The sequence below is a fragment of the Zonotrichia albicollis genome, chromosome 14, assembly GCF_047830755.1.
Source record: "Zonotrichia albicollis isolate bZonAlb1 chromosome 14, bZonAlb1.hap1, whole genome shotgun sequence".
NCBI classification, from domain to species: Eukaryota; Metazoa; Chordata; class Aves; order Passeriformes; family Passerellidae; genus Zonotrichia; species Zonotrichia albicollis.
Genome location: NC_133832.1, coordinates 14422706 through 14439735, shown reverse-complemented (window position 1 = coordinate 14439735; position 17030 = coordinate 14422706). Strand labels below are relative to the sequence as shown.

At 43.6% G+C, this 17030-nt stretch overlaps 1 protein-coding gene across 1 annotated transcript; it reads left to right on the top strand.

Moving 5' to 3' along the window:
• The first annotated feature begins 5248 nt into the window (after positions 1–5248).
• On the top strand, positions 5249–16829 carry LAS1L (LAS1 like ribosome biogenesis factor). The gene is made up of 13 exons (XM_005488195.3): positions 5249–5500; positions 6134–6259; positions 6445–6514; positions 7674–7755; positions 8777–8968; positions 9557–9603; positions 9971–10080; positions 10399–10484; positions 11361–11576; positions 12794–12929; positions 13514–13893; positions 14813–14954; positions 16448–16829. Exons 1-13 carry the CDS (start codon positions 5304–5306, stop codon positions 16536–16538), a joined length of 1875 nt encoding a protein of 624 aa, XP_005488252.2. The 5' UTR covers positions 5249–5303; the 3' UTR covers positions 16539–16829.
• The last annotated feature ends 201 nt before the right edge of the window (positions 16830–17030 follow it).

Here is a 17030-nt window from a genome sequence, read left to right as displayed (position 1 = left end):
TGTAGAGTGATTTGGAATGAAAGTGGGTATTATAAAGTGGTAATGATAAACTGATGTGATTTTGGTGAGGGGCTTCCCTGTGTTTGTCCTCAGCTAAGAACAGTTCACATATTTCAGCTCTGCCTCTAAAGTAACTGTAGTTCAAGGCATTAATATTTCATGAGGCATAAACGGTTCCCCTTTAGGAAAAGTAAAAGCAGTTTTTCCTGTTTGTGAAATTTCCACATTGCCAAGAACAAGAAAGCTTTCGAAACACTATCTTTGCTGCTTGCAGAGCTTCACTGCCTTATAGGGCCTGAATCCCCTGGATTCACGCTGGGGGCGGGCTGGGAATGCTGGCTTTTCCTCCTTCTGGGTGATTCTGGGAGGCCTGCAAATGATGTCATGGTACATTTTAGGCTACAATAACAGGAAATCATCAAGTGTTTACACTGGCAGACTGGGCTGTGATGTGATTTTCCTCCTCTTCCTCTCTGCCCCCCCCACCCACCTCGCCCCTGCCATTGACTTCCTTGATATATCTGCTTCCTCTGATTAAAATACTACAAGGTGGCAACACTGAAGGAGGAAAAAGGGAAGTGGGGGAGGGAGACAGAAAGGCATATTTTAAAAAAGGATGATTCCCCTCAAATCACTGACAGACAGCACAGTCCTCCCTCCCTGGCCCAGCACATTCTGTGGTAGTGCAGGCTCAGAAACACGTCAGAAACTGGCCTGCTGAGGAACTGGAGGACCGACCGCTCCCAGCTGAGACATGAAAAAGAAACTCTCCCCTCCTAGAACAGATGAGTCACAGAAAAGATCTCCCTGGCAAGGTTTTCTTTGAATTTTCCTCCTGCACAGGCACATCTAAAAATATACACCATGGGTTGATGGATTTCAAGGAGGAGAAGGCCACATTTTCAGGGCTTGGGTCAAAGCAAGGATGCAAGTGACTTTTACCCAGAAACTCTATCACAATCTGTAGCAAACATCAGTTTTCAGTTTCAGTTTCAGAGGCAGGGGAGGTTGCTAGGGTTCAGGTCCTGCTTGTACCAGTGATGCACAGCATGAATGTCAGACATTGTGTCCTTTCCAACCTGTTAATACAAAGGCAAGGAGGAGGAAGGTGTAGGGTGGTATCCAGAAGTCAAGGGATGAAGTAAAACAGACTAATTGGCTCCAGGGTAGTTCATGTCCCCATAACCATACAGAACCTGGTATTAGCTCAATTTGTTAGAGCATGGTGCTAACATGTTGTGTGTTTGATTCCCAGTGGGCCATTCTCTTAAGAGCTGGACACAGTGATCCCTGTGGGTTCCTTGCAATTGAGAATATTCTGTGATTCTGTGATTTACCTCCAGCTATTGCACTGGGTTAGCAGAGTGCACACAAGAAGCTCCAAGTTGGAGGAACAGTAAGGAGTACCTGGAAGGGGCTAATTCTACAGCAGATATCAGCATTTTGCAGGAGCTTATGGAGCTCACAGCAGTGTGGAAGGGAGTCTGAGATGAGAAAGACTGCAAATATTGAAGAAGTTTTCCGTAAATGAAATTTACAGGAAAGTTTGGCTCCATTTATTGGGATTCTTGGGGATGGTCCTGTGCATGGCCAGGAGTTAGACTCGATTCTTCAGGGTCCCTTCCAACTCAGCACACTCTATGATTCTATGACTCTGAAGTCTAGACAGGAATAAGGTAGGAAGGGAGAGAGTAGCAAATAATTTTATTTCTATTGTCTATTTTTTCTCCATTTATGCAGCATCAGCAAGATTGACAGTTTAAATTATGCTAAGAAATCTCCCAAACCTGAGACACTCACTAAAGTAAAACTACCAGGATATAGAAAGTCTTTCTAAGAGTACCATGGCTCTGTTCAGTGCATTTAGAAATTGCAGGTTTCCAGTTCCTAAAGCTCAAGAACAGGCAGACAGGAAATCTTTTAGAAAAAAATACAGTCAGAGGGACTTACACCTTGCATCTATGATGCAACTGTAAAGTGCAATTTACAGCAGTTAGCAGAAGGAACAGGAACCATAAAGATGTGATTTCACCACTCCAAGTTACTCAAACAGTTATCTATGGTCAGTGACAAGCTGATACAAACTACTTGAACACCATGGGTGCTTTGGCTTCATCATTATTACTAATGATGTTATTACCTGAGGCATCCAATCAGGGCTCTGAGAGAAACACCATCACAGAAATGCTCACACATTTATTATCTCCCAGCATGAGTCTACCCTGGTCCAGAATAAAGAAGAAGATTTTGGTCCAACCAGGTAGCCAGGATCTTAAGGCCACTCAAATAGGTACTTCACTTCCAGACACTCTCAAAATGAAGAACAATCTCACATGCTTTGCTGATTAGGGGTTGAGGCTTTCCTCTCTTTAATAATCCCAGAGATAAATTGTAAAGGTTCACCCATTGGTAAATTGCGCAGATCAATAAGCTCATCTTTGGCAACCAGGCTCTCCAGGGCAGTGGTCACAGCACCAGTCCTGTCTGAGTTCAAAATTCATCTGGACAATGATCTCAGGAGTTGGATTCAGTGATCCTTGTGGGTCCCTTCCAACTCATTGCATTCTATAATTCTATAATTACCAGCTCTCCAGCAGGGCCAAAGAAGCCAGTAAGCACAGATAAGCCTAAGCCACTTCCTTTCCTGGGCTGCACTGGAGTCACCAGGGAACCACACCACAAACTGCTCTCATGATGGGTAATACCAGCAGGGAGCAGGGCTTTTCCCTTATCATTCACTGAAGCAAAATGCCTCATAGTGCTCCTCTTGCTGGGGAAACACTCAACTAAGGGACTCCATGAGACTGAAGTGTGGTCTAGAGAAGGGAAGGACTCTCTCCCTCTTGGCAAAGCCATGTTGCCAAGCACAGGCCCCATTTCCCCATCACATCTGTGCTGGATGAAGCTCTGTTGATGTTTTCCAGTGACAAGCAACTCCTCATGCTTCCACACTGGGGAGTGCTGGGAACATGAAAAAGGAGGGGGAGCTGTTTTTACTCCATGCTGATTCACAGGTCAGTTCAAGTTAGCAGGACTGGTCAGCATGTGTGAATTTATTCTTTACTGAACAATCCTAAGCTGTTTTGCAAAAATATGTTCTTCTTACTGATACTTTCATTACAGGAGGCAAAGGTGCTCTTTGCCATATGGTTTAGTGTCACATGATAGTCCTGCAAGGAGAAGGGAGTTGGACTTGATGATCTTTATGGGTCCCCTCTAACTTTAGATGTTCTATGAAAAGTGGGGTTTTTTCATTATCTAACCAATAAAGATGGAAATATTTTCATGAGCTAAAAATGCCTCATTACATCTTTCTGATTTTGGACATTACTTCTGTAATAAATACACTTGTATCTTCATGTTAAACATGTATTTGTTTTCTCTTGTTTTGTCTCCATTGCAACCAAATGGTTTTACTCAATCAAAATGTCTCCTTGTGGTTTTACCAAAGTGATTGCTTCCCTCTGGATGTGACTGGTGGTCACTGGTCTGGGTGACTCTGGCAAACAGTCACTGGATGTGGTGCTAATCAGGGTCTGCAGATTTCCTGCTCATCAGCACGGCTTTGCCTCAGGATGAGGAGCCTTGGCTGAATCTGGGTTCCATTTCTGCCATTTCAGCTGTGCCCTGGGCACACCTCATCTGGTGCTGTGTAGATGGGGCAGGGCTGATGAGGGCCCTGCTCTGGCAGTTTTGGTTTCAAGCTTGGCTTCTGGTTCACTGAGTGACCTGACAGGAACTGCTGGCCCCCACTGCATCCTGACAGTCTGAGATATCCAGTTTCTGAGTTTTTATTCTGATTCAAAATAAAAACATATTACCAACTATCATTGCCTCTCAAACATGTCATGAGCTTTGTGCCTGAAATGTTTGCAGTGTTTTCTTTCACTTGCACTGGAATAGAGGGAAGTTACCTCATGTTTCAAGAAAAATAAAGCAGCCTTAAAATGCTATTGTGAACAGAAAAATCACACATGCAGACAAAACTTAATCAAAACTGAAATAAAAATACAACCTCGATGAAATTTAAATACTTAAATGTTATTGTATACTGAATTTTTTACTTCCTAAACAAAATAATTTTAGCATATCATCCTGCTATATAAACAACAGGATGTCGGGTTTTTTATCAGTCAAAAACTTCAGTTATTTTGGAATTAAACATACATAACAAGACTATCCAGTTAAAATGGGAATAATCCTAATTTATATCTATGCCACAAGAAAGTAAAGTACATTAAAATGGTATTGAGTAGTGTAGATTATGTATTTCTTTTTGAACAAAAAACCCAATGTAGATATTTTGTTACATGAAAACAAAATGATCTGATGAAAACAAAGAACTAGTGAAGGGCTTCGAGGGGCACCTGGATGAGCAGGGCTGAGGTCACTTTGTCTGTTCAGCCTGGAGGAAACTGAGGGGAAACCTCATCAATTTACTACTTCCTCATGAGGAGAAAAGAAGGAGCAGGATTGATCTCTTCCCTTTGGTGAGCAGGGACAGGACCCAAGGGAACAGCCTGACATTGTCTTAGGGGAGGTTTAGGATATCAGAAAAAAGCTCTGCACCAAGAAGTCTGCTTGCCCCACCTCGAGCACTCTGTGCTGTTTTGGGCACCCAAAGGAGGGACAAGAGGAAGGGGAGAGGTTTGGAGGGGAAGCCTTAGGAGTGGCTGAGGTCACTTGGTTTGTTCAGCCTGGAGGAGACTGAGGTCAGACCTCATTGTGTTCTTCAACATCTTCACGAGGGGAAGTGGAGGGGCAGGTACCAAGCTCTTCACTCTCGTGATCAGTGACTCGAGGAAATGGCATGAACCTGAGTCAGGCGACGTTTAGGCTGCGTATTGAGAGAAGACTTTTCACCCAGAGGGTGGTTGGGCCCTGGAACAGAAGCGGGAACAGAAGCGCCCCAGGGAAGCGGTCACAGCACCGAGGCTGACAAAGCGCAAGAAACATTTGGACAAGATTATGGGACACATGGTGTGGCTCTTGGGGATGGTCCTGCACACGGTGTGGCTCTTGGGGATGCTCCTGTACTTTCTCGCAAGGCTTCCCTCGCTCTGATTCAGGACACCACGCCGCCCCTCAGCTCCCCGCACGCACAAGGGGAGAACGCCCCGGCCCCGAGCCCTGGGGGCCGCAGAGGATGCAGGGCCAGCCCCGCCGCACCCCTGCAGCACCCGCGGGGCCGGGCTCGCCTCGGGCGGCCGCACCCAGGGCGGGCGGCGGGCGCGGGAAGCGGAAGCGGCGCGGGCAGGGCCGGGCCGGGCCGGGGAGGCGGAGCGAGGAGCGGCGCTGGCGGCATGGCGGCCCGCGCGGGCCCGGCCGGGCGCCGCGGCCAGCCCAGCTCGTCCCCGGCCCGCAAGCGGCTGAAGCCGCTGCGGACGGTGGTGGCGTGGAGGGGCCGTGCGGAGTGGGACCAGGTGATGGTGGGGCTGTACTGCGGGGACAGCCGGCTGCAGCAGGACGCGCTGGACCGCGTCTCGGCGTGGAAGAGCCGGTACGGGCCGCGCGCCGCGGGCGGGCAGCGATGCGGGGCTTGGGGCCGGCCCTGTGTCCCTGGAGCGGCCGCTCCGTGCCCTCGGCCCCAGCTGTGCCCGGCCCTTGCGGTCCTGGAGGCGGCCGGGGAGCCGAGCGCAGCTCCCCGCCGCAGCAGCTCCGCCGCCGGGGCTGTGTGGGCAGGCCGGCGGTGCAGCAGGGCTGGCGGCCCCGTCTTGTAGGGCTCCTGCATTGCGGGAGGCTCCGGGCACGCAGCTTATGCCAGGAGCACGGTGGCCCTGTGGGAGCAGGGGAGGCACAAACCCTGCATGCCCGCAACTTCACGGGCTGGTTTCTGTGGCAGTGAGCATGTCCTTGGCCCCTAAATTACCTCTGCTGCATCCACCTAGGTAAAGCATCTTGTCTGTGTGCCTGGCATATCAGTGAATATTCATTTAAGTTGTGCTTGGGAGTAACCGTGTAACCACTCTGTTCTAATAGAACCCTTCTGGAAAGAGCCTTTGATGCTGTCTCAGCATACCATTTCTTAGGCTGTAATGTACCACAGAGCACAAAATGTAGTGGGAAAGCTGCCCTTTTTACAGGGTGAGTGTATTTGTGTGAGCCTGCTCACCTGGTTTTTCTTTGCCTCCAGGTACGGTCCAAAAATGCCTCTTGCAGTGGACTCCACGGCAGAACTGATTCGCTGCAAGGTCCTTGACTCATCTGGCAGATTGAAGTCACACGAACTCATCCTGTCTTATGGGCTGGCTCTTGTAAGGTGAGGGCTCTCAAGACCCTTGTGCTTTTGAGAGCAACACCTGGACAGGTGTCATTATTCCACTGAATTCACTTTGCATCTCTGGGACCACAGGATTGTATAGTACATGGGGAGTTTGTCTCAGGAGTTCCAAGTTAATCTGCAACTGTTGATAGTAATTTATTTTTTCTGTAACCTCCATGCAGATTTGTCAACTTGATCACAGAAAGGAAACAGAAGACGGTCAGCATTCCTCTGAGACAATTGGCAAGAGAGGTAACTATTGAATAGGAGTTGGTTGATAATTTAGAGGTTATTAACAACACTGAGTGAATGAAATTGTGGGGGGAGTCATCCTTTTGTAACCAAGATAACAGATATAGATGCTTGTTTATTCCATCTGCAAAGTTTTAAACAGGTTTATTGCAACTGGATATAAAATTTGTTCTTTGAAGTCACAATAAGAGTAACAAAGGGTCATGATCATTAAAGATTTTTGAATCACATGTGATCAAAAGTCTTGATTTACATGTGTGTAGTCCCACTTGACATACTGTCACACGCTTTGCTTTCTTGGTGACTGAGATAGGAAAAAGAGCTAAATCTGTGGTTTATAAATCCTAGTCTTTGACAAGCAAGGCTATACGTAAAATCCATCACATTTGCAGGTGTTTTCATCTCGTGTCTTTTTCCTCAGGTGAGCTTTTCCACTCGTGTGGAGGAGGAAAGGTTCAAGCTGTAATTGTAGTAGCAGGACCAACTTGAGTCCTTTTACTGCCAGCTGCACTGAGCATCACATCTGGGACTGAACAAGTTTTGACAGTGAAGGACAGGCAGTATTTGAGACTCTTCTGTATATGTGTGGGAATGATTAATTGATTTTTATTTTTTTCCTGGGTTTTTGAGAAAAGTTCTGCTTCTCACTTTTTAAAACTGATAAAGCTTAAAGGCAAAGGTCCTGCATAGTTAAAGGTAGTTGTCCTCAGGAAAGCTGCAAAAAACTGCATGTAAATTACTGTGTAAATTTCGGTATTATATGTGATATTATTTGTGTCTTTGATACATAGTTATCCAGAATGAGAAGCAATTAAACTGTATTTAAATGGATGAGACAGTTACATTAGATTGCATGTAACACCTCTGTCTAAAAAGAAATCTCTTGTTGCATGTAATACTGAAGGACCTAAACTGTAAAATGCAAGGTTTTATTGATCCTAGGCCATAGGAGGAGTGGCATCAGAGAGCTGGGGGATCTTGGCTCACTCCTGAAGTGGGCAGCAGGGGAACTGCAGCACAGGAATGGCCAGGAAGGTGCTATTCCCACCTGGCGGAGGCTCTGTGCAGCCGTGCAGGGCAGGTGCAGCCGTGCAGGGCAGGTGCAGCGTGCAGGGCTGGTGCAGGGGAGCAGGGGATCAGCTGCTGGCTGTTGTTGCAGGTGGACATCCCCGTGTGGGTCGTGGATCTCCGTCACGAGCTGACGCACGGGAAGCTGCCGCGCCTGGCCCTGTGCCGCAAGGGTGAGTGACTGACTGACCAAGTGCCACCAGCAGCTGCCACTGGCAGGAGTGCCCTGAGGACATTGCATGGGGTGGCAGTGCCAGAGCTGCAGGCCCTGAGGGGAGCACCCCTGCCTCCGTTTTGGGGTGGAAGAGTTGTGAAATCAGACTCTTGAGAGGATTTGCCACTGCCCTGTCAGGACAGCTGAGCCGTGTCCTGTGGTTCCTCACAGGGCAAATGCTCAGAGTTTCTCCTGTCCCTGAAAAAATTACTTGAAACAACAGCAGCTGGTTGCAACAGTTTGGTGCTTTTGCTTTTTTACAGCACAGGAAGTCATCTTGGGGAAATAGGTAAAAGCTTTTTCTGATGGCTTAGTGATATCTAAGACTCTTAAAAAATCTCGTTTAGGGAGAAGTGTTGATACTGTAAGCCTGAGTGAATGACCAGCTCATAGCATTTGAAGAGACTCCTGGAAATTTTGGGTTGAGGTTTGAGAATCCAGTTAAATAATCTTCAGCATGGTCCTTAGGTTGAATTGGGAAAATGCTGATGAAAGTAAAGGCATTTCCTTTCCATTCTATTTCATGTATGCATAGTGTAGTCCCTGCACGAAAATAATTCTGTTATTGTTGTAGATGCTGTGTTGACCATGTGATACTAAAGTATTGACTCATTTTCTCATCTGAATGCCACTGCAGAGACCTAGTTGCTGCTTAGGTTTGACCTAGCTTGAGCAAGGTTCAGTGCCATAGCAGTGTCCAATCAACTTTTCCGCCCCCCAAAAATATGATGGGTAGTTACCATGTCTGTGATACTGGATTGGATTTTTTTCTTCTTGGGTTGGTTTTGATTTGGTTTTGGGGATTTTATTTGTTTGGGGTTTTTTAACTTGTTCACATTTTCATTAATGGAGTATTTTGTGGTTTTATTAAATGATTAATAGCACTTATTTTCATAATTCAAGTTATCAATATGTCACCTATTCTTTTTTGCCATAACAAAGAAATCCTCCCTGAGCAGATGTTTTCTGTTGTCTGTTAGGTTGTGATGTTGTGCTGGAGTGGCTACGAAAGATGTACTGGAACCGTCAGCTGGGCAATAACTTGTGTGAGGAAGATGAGGATGAGGAAGAAGAGCAGGAAGAGGTGGAAGCAAATGCAGATTTGGATGGTGATGCATGGGAGAGTCAAACCCCACAGCGTGAGGCCTGTCAGAAACACAAGGAATTCCATGGTAGGTGTTCCTAGAGCAACAGCAGACACAAGGACTGCATATGCTAAAGAAAGCAGTTTAAATGTGTCATCTTCTAGCATAAAGATGTACCTTCAGCTCAGGTTTTGGGATTCCTCTTTGGGTCTTGGTGCATTCCTGGTGTTGACTGACTGGTTTGGTAGTATTTCTCCAAATTTTTAGCACTTTGTGAATAGTTGTAGTGCTGCTGCAATTGATGCAGAATGCAAGTATAAGAAATACAAATGTGCATCAGAACATAAACTGCATATGGAAACAATTTCTTCCTGCACTGATCTAGGAATTTGGTTTTTAGCTGTCTGGGTTTATCCAACTTATCTGTCTTTGGCTACTGTTAGTGATAAAATATGGAAATTGTGGTTCAACCCCATGTGAGAAAATTCATGTTGCTGGAGAAGTCTGGGAGTTTTGGGAGCCTTCAGTGTGTTGCCTCAACAGAATTGCTGTCTTCATTTGACTGATGCCTTCCTTGAGTGTAAATTTAGCAAAACTAAGCAGCTTTCTTTAGATAGAAAATTCCCTTACATAGCTGATCTTCTGCTTAAATGATATATTTATGTTTATTTCTAGAAAAAGTCAGAGATGTTCTGCTGTCTTACAAGAATGAGCAATTCCGGGTAAGTGCACTCTGATGATCAGCACTTTCATTAATTCTCTCTTCTTTCTTGGCCAATATGTTTTCTTTTCCTTGTTGTCTGAGTTCTTTGCTCAGGCTGGTCTGCTGATGTTGTCATACATGGCTTGTCAAAGGAAAACTTCCCTACAGAGAGCAAGCAATTTGAGCTCTGATAGTTCCTAATGTGGGCACTTAGTTCAGGTTTATAAAGGAGATCTGTGCTTATTGAGACTTCAAGAAAGGGGAACATTTGTGAACTTTTTCAGGTGCTGGTGATGAAGTACAGGAGGCACGTGCATCTTCTTGTCATAGCAATAATGTCTTTGTGATGTATTTTCTGTTCATGCTTGAATTTTTCCTTCACTCAGGTTATGCAGGCTATGCCATCTCTTTCAAAGTCTCGAGAATTGTGGTCTGATTCCTCTTCAGAATTGGACTGGATTTTGGCTCAGATCAAAGACCTGATGCAGGAAAACAGGTATGTCTCTGATAAAGAACTGAGAAGATATGGTGCTGAACTGGGCTGTAGACCTCTTAAATTTCATAGTGTCCTGTAGCTGATCATGGAGAAAACAATTAGTCAATTTCTTCAGCATCTTATATATATATATAAATATATAAATATATATGCCATACAAGAACAGCATTACCAGGTCTCTCAAACAAAAAATTCTCCATTCCCTCCTCACAGTTCCAGGTGTTTGGCAGTCAGACTTGTTTCAGAACTGGGGCAGGTGGTGTTTTGATACGTGAAGGAATAAGTGGCAGTAATAAGTTTATAAACTCTCTGCTCTAGGGCAGCAGTGGCTGAAGCTCTCCTCAGTGATGGCTTTCTCATCCCAAAGATGGATTGTCTGAAGATGCTAAATATCAAGTATGAAGGTGAGTGCTTTATGCATCACCCAAGTAGAAAATGCATAGATAGTGTTGTGACAAAGTCTGTTCTTTTTTTTTCATTTTATTGGAATCTCTAATTGGCTGCATATTTTTTGTATGTCTGGGTCCTTAAACATCTTTTGCCCTGTTCTCCAGACCCCCTTAGGGCCATGCTTAGCTACCGCTTTTGCATAAAACTCTTGGGAAGGAAGGATTGCTCTTCAGCACTGAATATCAAAACATCTTTCAAAGCTTGCATCTACCCTTTTCTGCAATAGTTGCTGATTTCAGGAGTGTTTCTCTTCTACACTGAAGATTTGAAGCAAATCAAAATGGATGAGGTTTTTTGAGCCTCTTCCACCAACTGCATTTATTTCCAAGCTGCTGCCCATATGTGTGGAGTTGCATTTGTTGTTTGCAGGAGAACTAGGCACCTAGAGAATGAAAATAAATAATTTCCCTATTTCACAGCCAAAGAACTTTCCAAGAAAGATTCTCAAATTTCCATCAGTAGAAAAATTTAAAAGCCTTTTCATTTTTTGTTGCTTTGCTCAATGAACTTTCTCTTTGCAGTATATTTTTTAGATAGAGTTGCTCTTAGTTATATGTAAAATAAGCTGAAACTGGAAAGGGATTAGCAAAACAGATAGATCTTCCTGTGTTAATAATTTCTTTGTGCTAATTATCAAATTGCTACTTATTTTACTTGTCTAGCATAAGAAAAATAACAGTTTCAGTGAGGACTTCAGGAAATATCCTGGAATCAGTGATCTGAGAACAAACCTCTCTAGTTTGGAGCAAGTGTCACACCTGTATTTCATAAAAACATTACAAAACACCGATTTCTGTCTTGGTTGATTTGTTTTTTTCTTCTCATTGCAGCAAATAAAGAGGTATGGCAATTCAAAATCCCCCCAGCATTTTACTGCTTTTGGCAGCCTTTGCTGTCAAGCCTTCTTTCACGAAGTTTTACACAGATCCTAATAGAGAAAATGTTTATAGAGCTGAAGGAATGTTCTGACTCTTCAGAACTCCGGCCTCAGTTCTTGATCAACTGGATTTCTGAGTTGCTGACTGGCATTGCCAAAGTAAATGCTGGTGAGTGTGTCTGCAATTTCTGTGTTTAAAAAAGCATAAGAGTTTCTTCTGTACTGTGTAAAACTATCCTAGTAAAGTGGTGGCACCTTTATACATAAAGTGCAGTGCATAATTAGTGCATTTTGTCATGTGAACATAAAGCTTTTATTGTTGCATTTCTTAGAGTTTTCACCTGCAGCTTGTGCATGTCATGTATTTCTTAGCAAAAATTTGAAATTGTTATCAATAAGTTTGCTGCAGCCTCCTCAAGATAGGAAAAGAAAATCTCACAGGAAGCACCAAGCCCTTAAGTGCTAATTTCTCCAGATATCAATACTTGTCGGAAATAACATCCTTATTTGCTATCTACTACTGTTACATGTGGTGTGTTATGAGATCCCTGTTCCCAGTTATTTTCTCCCTTAACAGAAGCCTGCCTTTTTAAGATACTAAATAGTGTTGCTGTCCTTTATTGATCCTATCAAGGGATTTTTATGCCTTCTAAACTTACACACATGTAATAAATAATATTTTGTTTTCAGTTCCTGACTCTTTAGAACTGTTAAAATTGGCAGACCTTATGTTTCATTCCAGAAATGGGCACTAAAGTGCCTTAATTATTTAGTGTCACAGGTTTCTGCTAACAGGATTTTTATACTGTGACATTGTGTATCCTGGCAGAGGTTTGCACCCCTTAATTTTGGTGCCTCTTCTGTCCTCTCCTGGTCTGGCTCAGAGATTTTGCTCTGGTCTGCACAAACATTTTGGCAGTATCTCAGGCAGTCATAGGTTATATTTGGTGCTTTCAGTCAGTGCTGAGCATATCTGTGATGTACCAAGATCCCTGAATGCTGCTGCTTCCCAGCTGTTAAATCTACTGTTTGTTTCCACTGTTTGGAATGATTCTGGGTCTCAGATGCAGTACACTGCATTTATTTGGGATAATATTGTTCAAACACATCATGTGGCTTTCCTGCCTGCTGTGACATGCACAGGGCCAGCTTGGGAATGTCTGCACTGCTTTGTGCTCAGGTCTGGTGGAGCTACCTGAGCTCTCCAGGTGTTGTCCAGTCCTTTATAACAACCTTGATGTTGTATTTGGTTGGCATATCTGGTTGTGCACTTGGGTTAAAATGACAGCTTATTTGAGCATGGGTTCCAGTAAAAATGCAGAGGGTTGAAGGGTATATTTTTGATGAGTTTTGAGCACCCTGTTGTTTTCATTATCTTCTTTCAAGGGAAGAAAAAACAACAATGCAACAAGCAGGTGTCTGTGAAGGAGCTGTTCCTCCATAAAGTTCCTTTGCAGTGGATAAGACTGACTGACTGTTGCTTGCAAGCTCCCTGCTGGGCAACCCCACATCTTCTTCAGATGTAAGTGTGATTTGTGATGCTGTGACCTAGAAAAGAGACAGCAAACAGTGCCCTGTGACAGCTTTGGGTCCCTACTGATATGCTGAGTTATGGCTGCATTCCCTTGCCTTTCTTTGCCTCTTGTAGAAATTGTAACAAGTGCCTATAAAGCCATGCTTGCTGCTCTTCACCTCCCCATTGATTGCACACACAGAGAAGGAAAAGGATTTTAAAGGATTGCACCTTCCAAATGATAGCAGAAGTTATCTGGGGAGGTATTTAAAGAAGCAGCCTGTTCAGAAGCAAAGTGACTTGGTAGAGATGTGACCTTATTGAGGGGATAGGAATTTACCACAGCTTCTAACTTCTATGCAAGAAAACAGTAAAGCAGTAATTCAGTTAGGAGTATCCCAAGTCCTTAATTTTAATCACAAAGATTGAGTATTCCAGCATCCACTGACCAGGGAATAATCAGATTTTGCCTGTTAGATGATTTATGTGAGCCAGCTGTCCTGGAGAAAACAAACACTTAAAAGCAAAAAAGCCTCCAGATGAAGATTTACCAACCCTTTTAAGACTTTTCCATTGCCCTTTTTCCTCTCTAGGATCCTCACCATCATGAGACCTCGCTTGCCACGTTCCACTCGGAAGAACCTGCTCTACCTTGCTTCCATTTACACAGAGGGAGGGGCCCCTCTGTCCAGTCCAGGCCTCTCTTCAGATGGCAGTGAACAGCCAATTTATACTATTGAGAGCTTACAGTGGAGAGCCAGGCAAGAAAATCAGGTTAAAAATCAAGGGCAGACTGTAGAGAAACAAGAAGATGTGCCAGAGAGAGACAATGGTGTGGAGGAGGTGGAAGAGGAGGAAGAAGAGATGGTGACTGAAGCAAATGCTCTGGAAGGACTTGCTCATTCTGGTACCATGGTGGCCATTGCTGAGAAAAGGGCAGCACTGCAAGGCTCTGCCTGGCAGATCACTGCAGGTAAAAAGTGACTCTAGGACAGTCCTCATCACTGACAAGTGTTAATTGAAGTGCAAACACATCCCAGCCCTCTGGGGCTGCCACAATTAAACTGTGCTTCCAAGTCATCTAAATGTTAAATTACCAAAAAATGTGGGTTTTCCAGTGTTTTGTTTATGTTCAGGAGACATTTCACTTAAGCTCATAAAACACTGTGACTGTATTTTCCAGGAGCATGCTATTACTGTCTTATTTATTTTTTTATGAAGCTTTTCCAAACTGTTTAAAATTTCAGTGTATCCAGCTGATGGGGCAGCATAAATGCCAGCTGAGAATGGTGAAGAAAATATGGATGTTTCTTGGACTTTTGTTTGTCAGACCTGGGGGGATTTGAAAACACAATTTATCTGTGAACCTAAGTTCCATGCTCTGGGAAAATGGTTATTGTGACATGGTGGCAAGCAAAGGAGCAAGACAGGGTTTTGGAAGGAATAAACAGCATGTGCAGTGTTTTGTTAGCTGTACTTTCTCATTGGGGTTGGAGGTCTCTGTAGCTAAGAATTTCTGAGTCATGGAGGGACTCAGACACAGGAGGAGGAAGTTGGTTGAAGAGGAGTTGGAGTCAAAATGACATTTAAAGGAGAAAAAGGAGCCACTGGAAGATTGAACTCTTGTACTTCATTCACTGGGAAATTTTCTCAAGTAAAAAAAGAAAAAAAAAAGAGACATTTTAAATATGCTGATGTGGACAGCTTGTTGGAACTGGATGTTTTGAGAACAGAAGGAAAATTGTCCTCTGCTTCTGTGACATTGGTGCAGATCATTTGCTGAATGGCTGAGTTGCAAGGGACAGTATTTGTGGGCTGGGAGAGGGTGATCTTGTGTTTCAAAAATCTCTTTGGGAAACTCAGACTCCTTGTTTTGTACTGTTTTTATCTAGATGAAGTGCGATGGAAAGACTTTCCTCTTGGAAAACTCCCAGGTCAGACAGATGACCCTGATGGTCTCATGTTGGATAATTATTCTATGATGTCCCTGCTTGATCAGCCAGTGAGGGAGGAGTGGAAGCCTCTCAGTACAAAGTGAGTAATGGTGTGGGTGGGACTTTTCCCCTGAACCATGAAATGCATTTCTCTCTCTGTGCCTTTTACCATGTGAGAAACTAGGACTGAGATTTCCTTTTTACTTCTATTTAAATAGTTTGCCCCAAATATCTGCTATTGTCTCTAAACCTAACCCTGCTGGTATCCTTTGGGCACACCATCTTCTAATATTGCTATCTTCACTCCTGCTGCTCTTTTTTAAAGAAACCATTCCAAGCATTATGAAATACTGCTATTTAGCAGGTATCAGCACAGCCCCAGCAGGCTTGAAAATTGAAGTTTCTATTAACTGGGGCTTTGATCTTCAATATGTTGGCAGTGCCCAGTGACCTTTTAGAGCTGTAATTAGTAATTCAGAGCTGCAGATCTGACCTCAGTAAACAAACACAGATTGTTCTGGAAATAACAATCTGTATTTTGCAGGGGCATTCTGTAACAATCTGTATTTTGGAGGTGCATTCTATAAAGCTTTAGTCAGATCACCTTTGTTACTAAATGAAGCTCATTGGAGATGTTTTAATAGGGTCATTATTTCACACTTTGAAGTCAGAGGAACTTGAATGCTGTAAGCTGTCAAATCAGTTTCATCACATACATATTAACCCATCTCCTATTATTTTAATCCAAAGAATGCTTCAGAATGTAAATGAATTGTAGTTATTTTCTTTAACACCTGATTGGACAGCCTTCTAATCACTGATTCCTCTCTGTGGTTGGTGGGCCCAATCTGGTAGCAATGTGGAGGACTGAGAATCATGCAGCCTGGGGTATTTCACTGAAGAAATCTTGCACATATTCATATTTTCACATATTCAGAGTTATGTTCAGATCCCTGGCATCAAATTATTGACCTTCCCTTATCAGTAACATCCTGTTCCTTTGGAGGAAGATGCCCTAGACTGCATTTTGAAATATGATTTAGTCATGGTGAAGACTGATAGTGTATTAATTCTAAAAAGCTACAAGCCAGGTTTGTAAATTTCAGGCTGTTTTTTGAACAGTGTAATGTATCATGCAACTGATACTACTAGAAAATACTCATGTAGAAAATGAGAAAGCACCTAGCAGGCCAAAAGTAACATGTGTTTGTTTCTGCACCTCTTTGTGTGGGGAAAGGGGCAGACAGTTTGTTCCACTCAGATTACAGCCTGGCAGGATGCCAAGAAAAAAAAATCTTAGAAAGAAACATGAGGAAAACCTGTTGCTACCACAAATAGAAAGGAGCAGAACCTAATTTATTCCTGTAGCTGTGCCTGGAAACAGTCCAGGTTTCATCAGGAGTGCTACAATGGCAGCTTGTTCATTACTCATATTTCCCTTGCATAGCAGCTCCTCCACTTGCCAAAGGACATGTGGTGTTAGAAAGGTGGTCTGGCTTCCCCGAGGCAGAAGAAAGATTTTCTTGACTGCTTACATTTTCTTCTGTATAGAAACCAGCCCACTGCTAATGTGCTTCATTCTCCTCCTCACAGCTCTGCAGAATTGAACATTCCTGTGACAGGAGGATTGTTATGGACCCAGAACGACTTCCATAAAATAAAAAGTGGCCTTCAACTTTTCTGAGACAGCAGCAGAGTGCTCTGTGACTTTTAGTATTGCACAAGCGGCATGGAAGATCTAGTAATGATAATGGGAAAATAGTCACTCCAGGAGAAGTTGTTGCTGTGATTTATTGATTTTTACCATGTAAAATCAATGTTTTATAAAGGTCTTGTGTTTTTAGTTGCATGTACAGTGACCATTGTCTTGCTTAACCAGTTAAAGTTTGCCAAATAGAGTTAAGAGTATTTTGGAATTCCTCCATGTTCCTTACCTTTTTCATAAATAAATACAACTGACTGGAGGCGAACCTTGCTCCTGGCTGCTGTTTCTCAGTTTTCACTCTGGAAAGTGTCCTCTGGCCCAACAGTGAGACTATTGACTGATCCATTCTTATTTCATTGATGCTGATACTGTCCTGAAGGAGTGATTGTGCCAGGATAAGATTGTGCTACAGTTTTCACCTGTCTAGGACTTCACATGAAGCTTCAAGGATCAATCCCAGCTACAGCATGG

Bases quoted from the DNA above. Each gene is read 5' to 3' on its own strand.
- LAS1L (XM_005488195.3), top strand. From the start codon at position 5,304: ATGGCGGCCCGCGCGGGCCCGGCCGGGCGCCGCGGCCAGCCCAGCTCG. The intron at 9,604-9,970 runs GTAAGTGCACTC...TCCTTCACTCAG, and splicing joins ACAAGAATGAGCAATTCCGG to GTTATGCAGGCTATGCCATC. The intron at 10,081-10,398 runs GTATGTCTCTGA...TCTCTGCTCTAG, and splicing joins GACCTGATGCAGGAAAACAG to GGCAGCAGTGGCTGAAGCTC.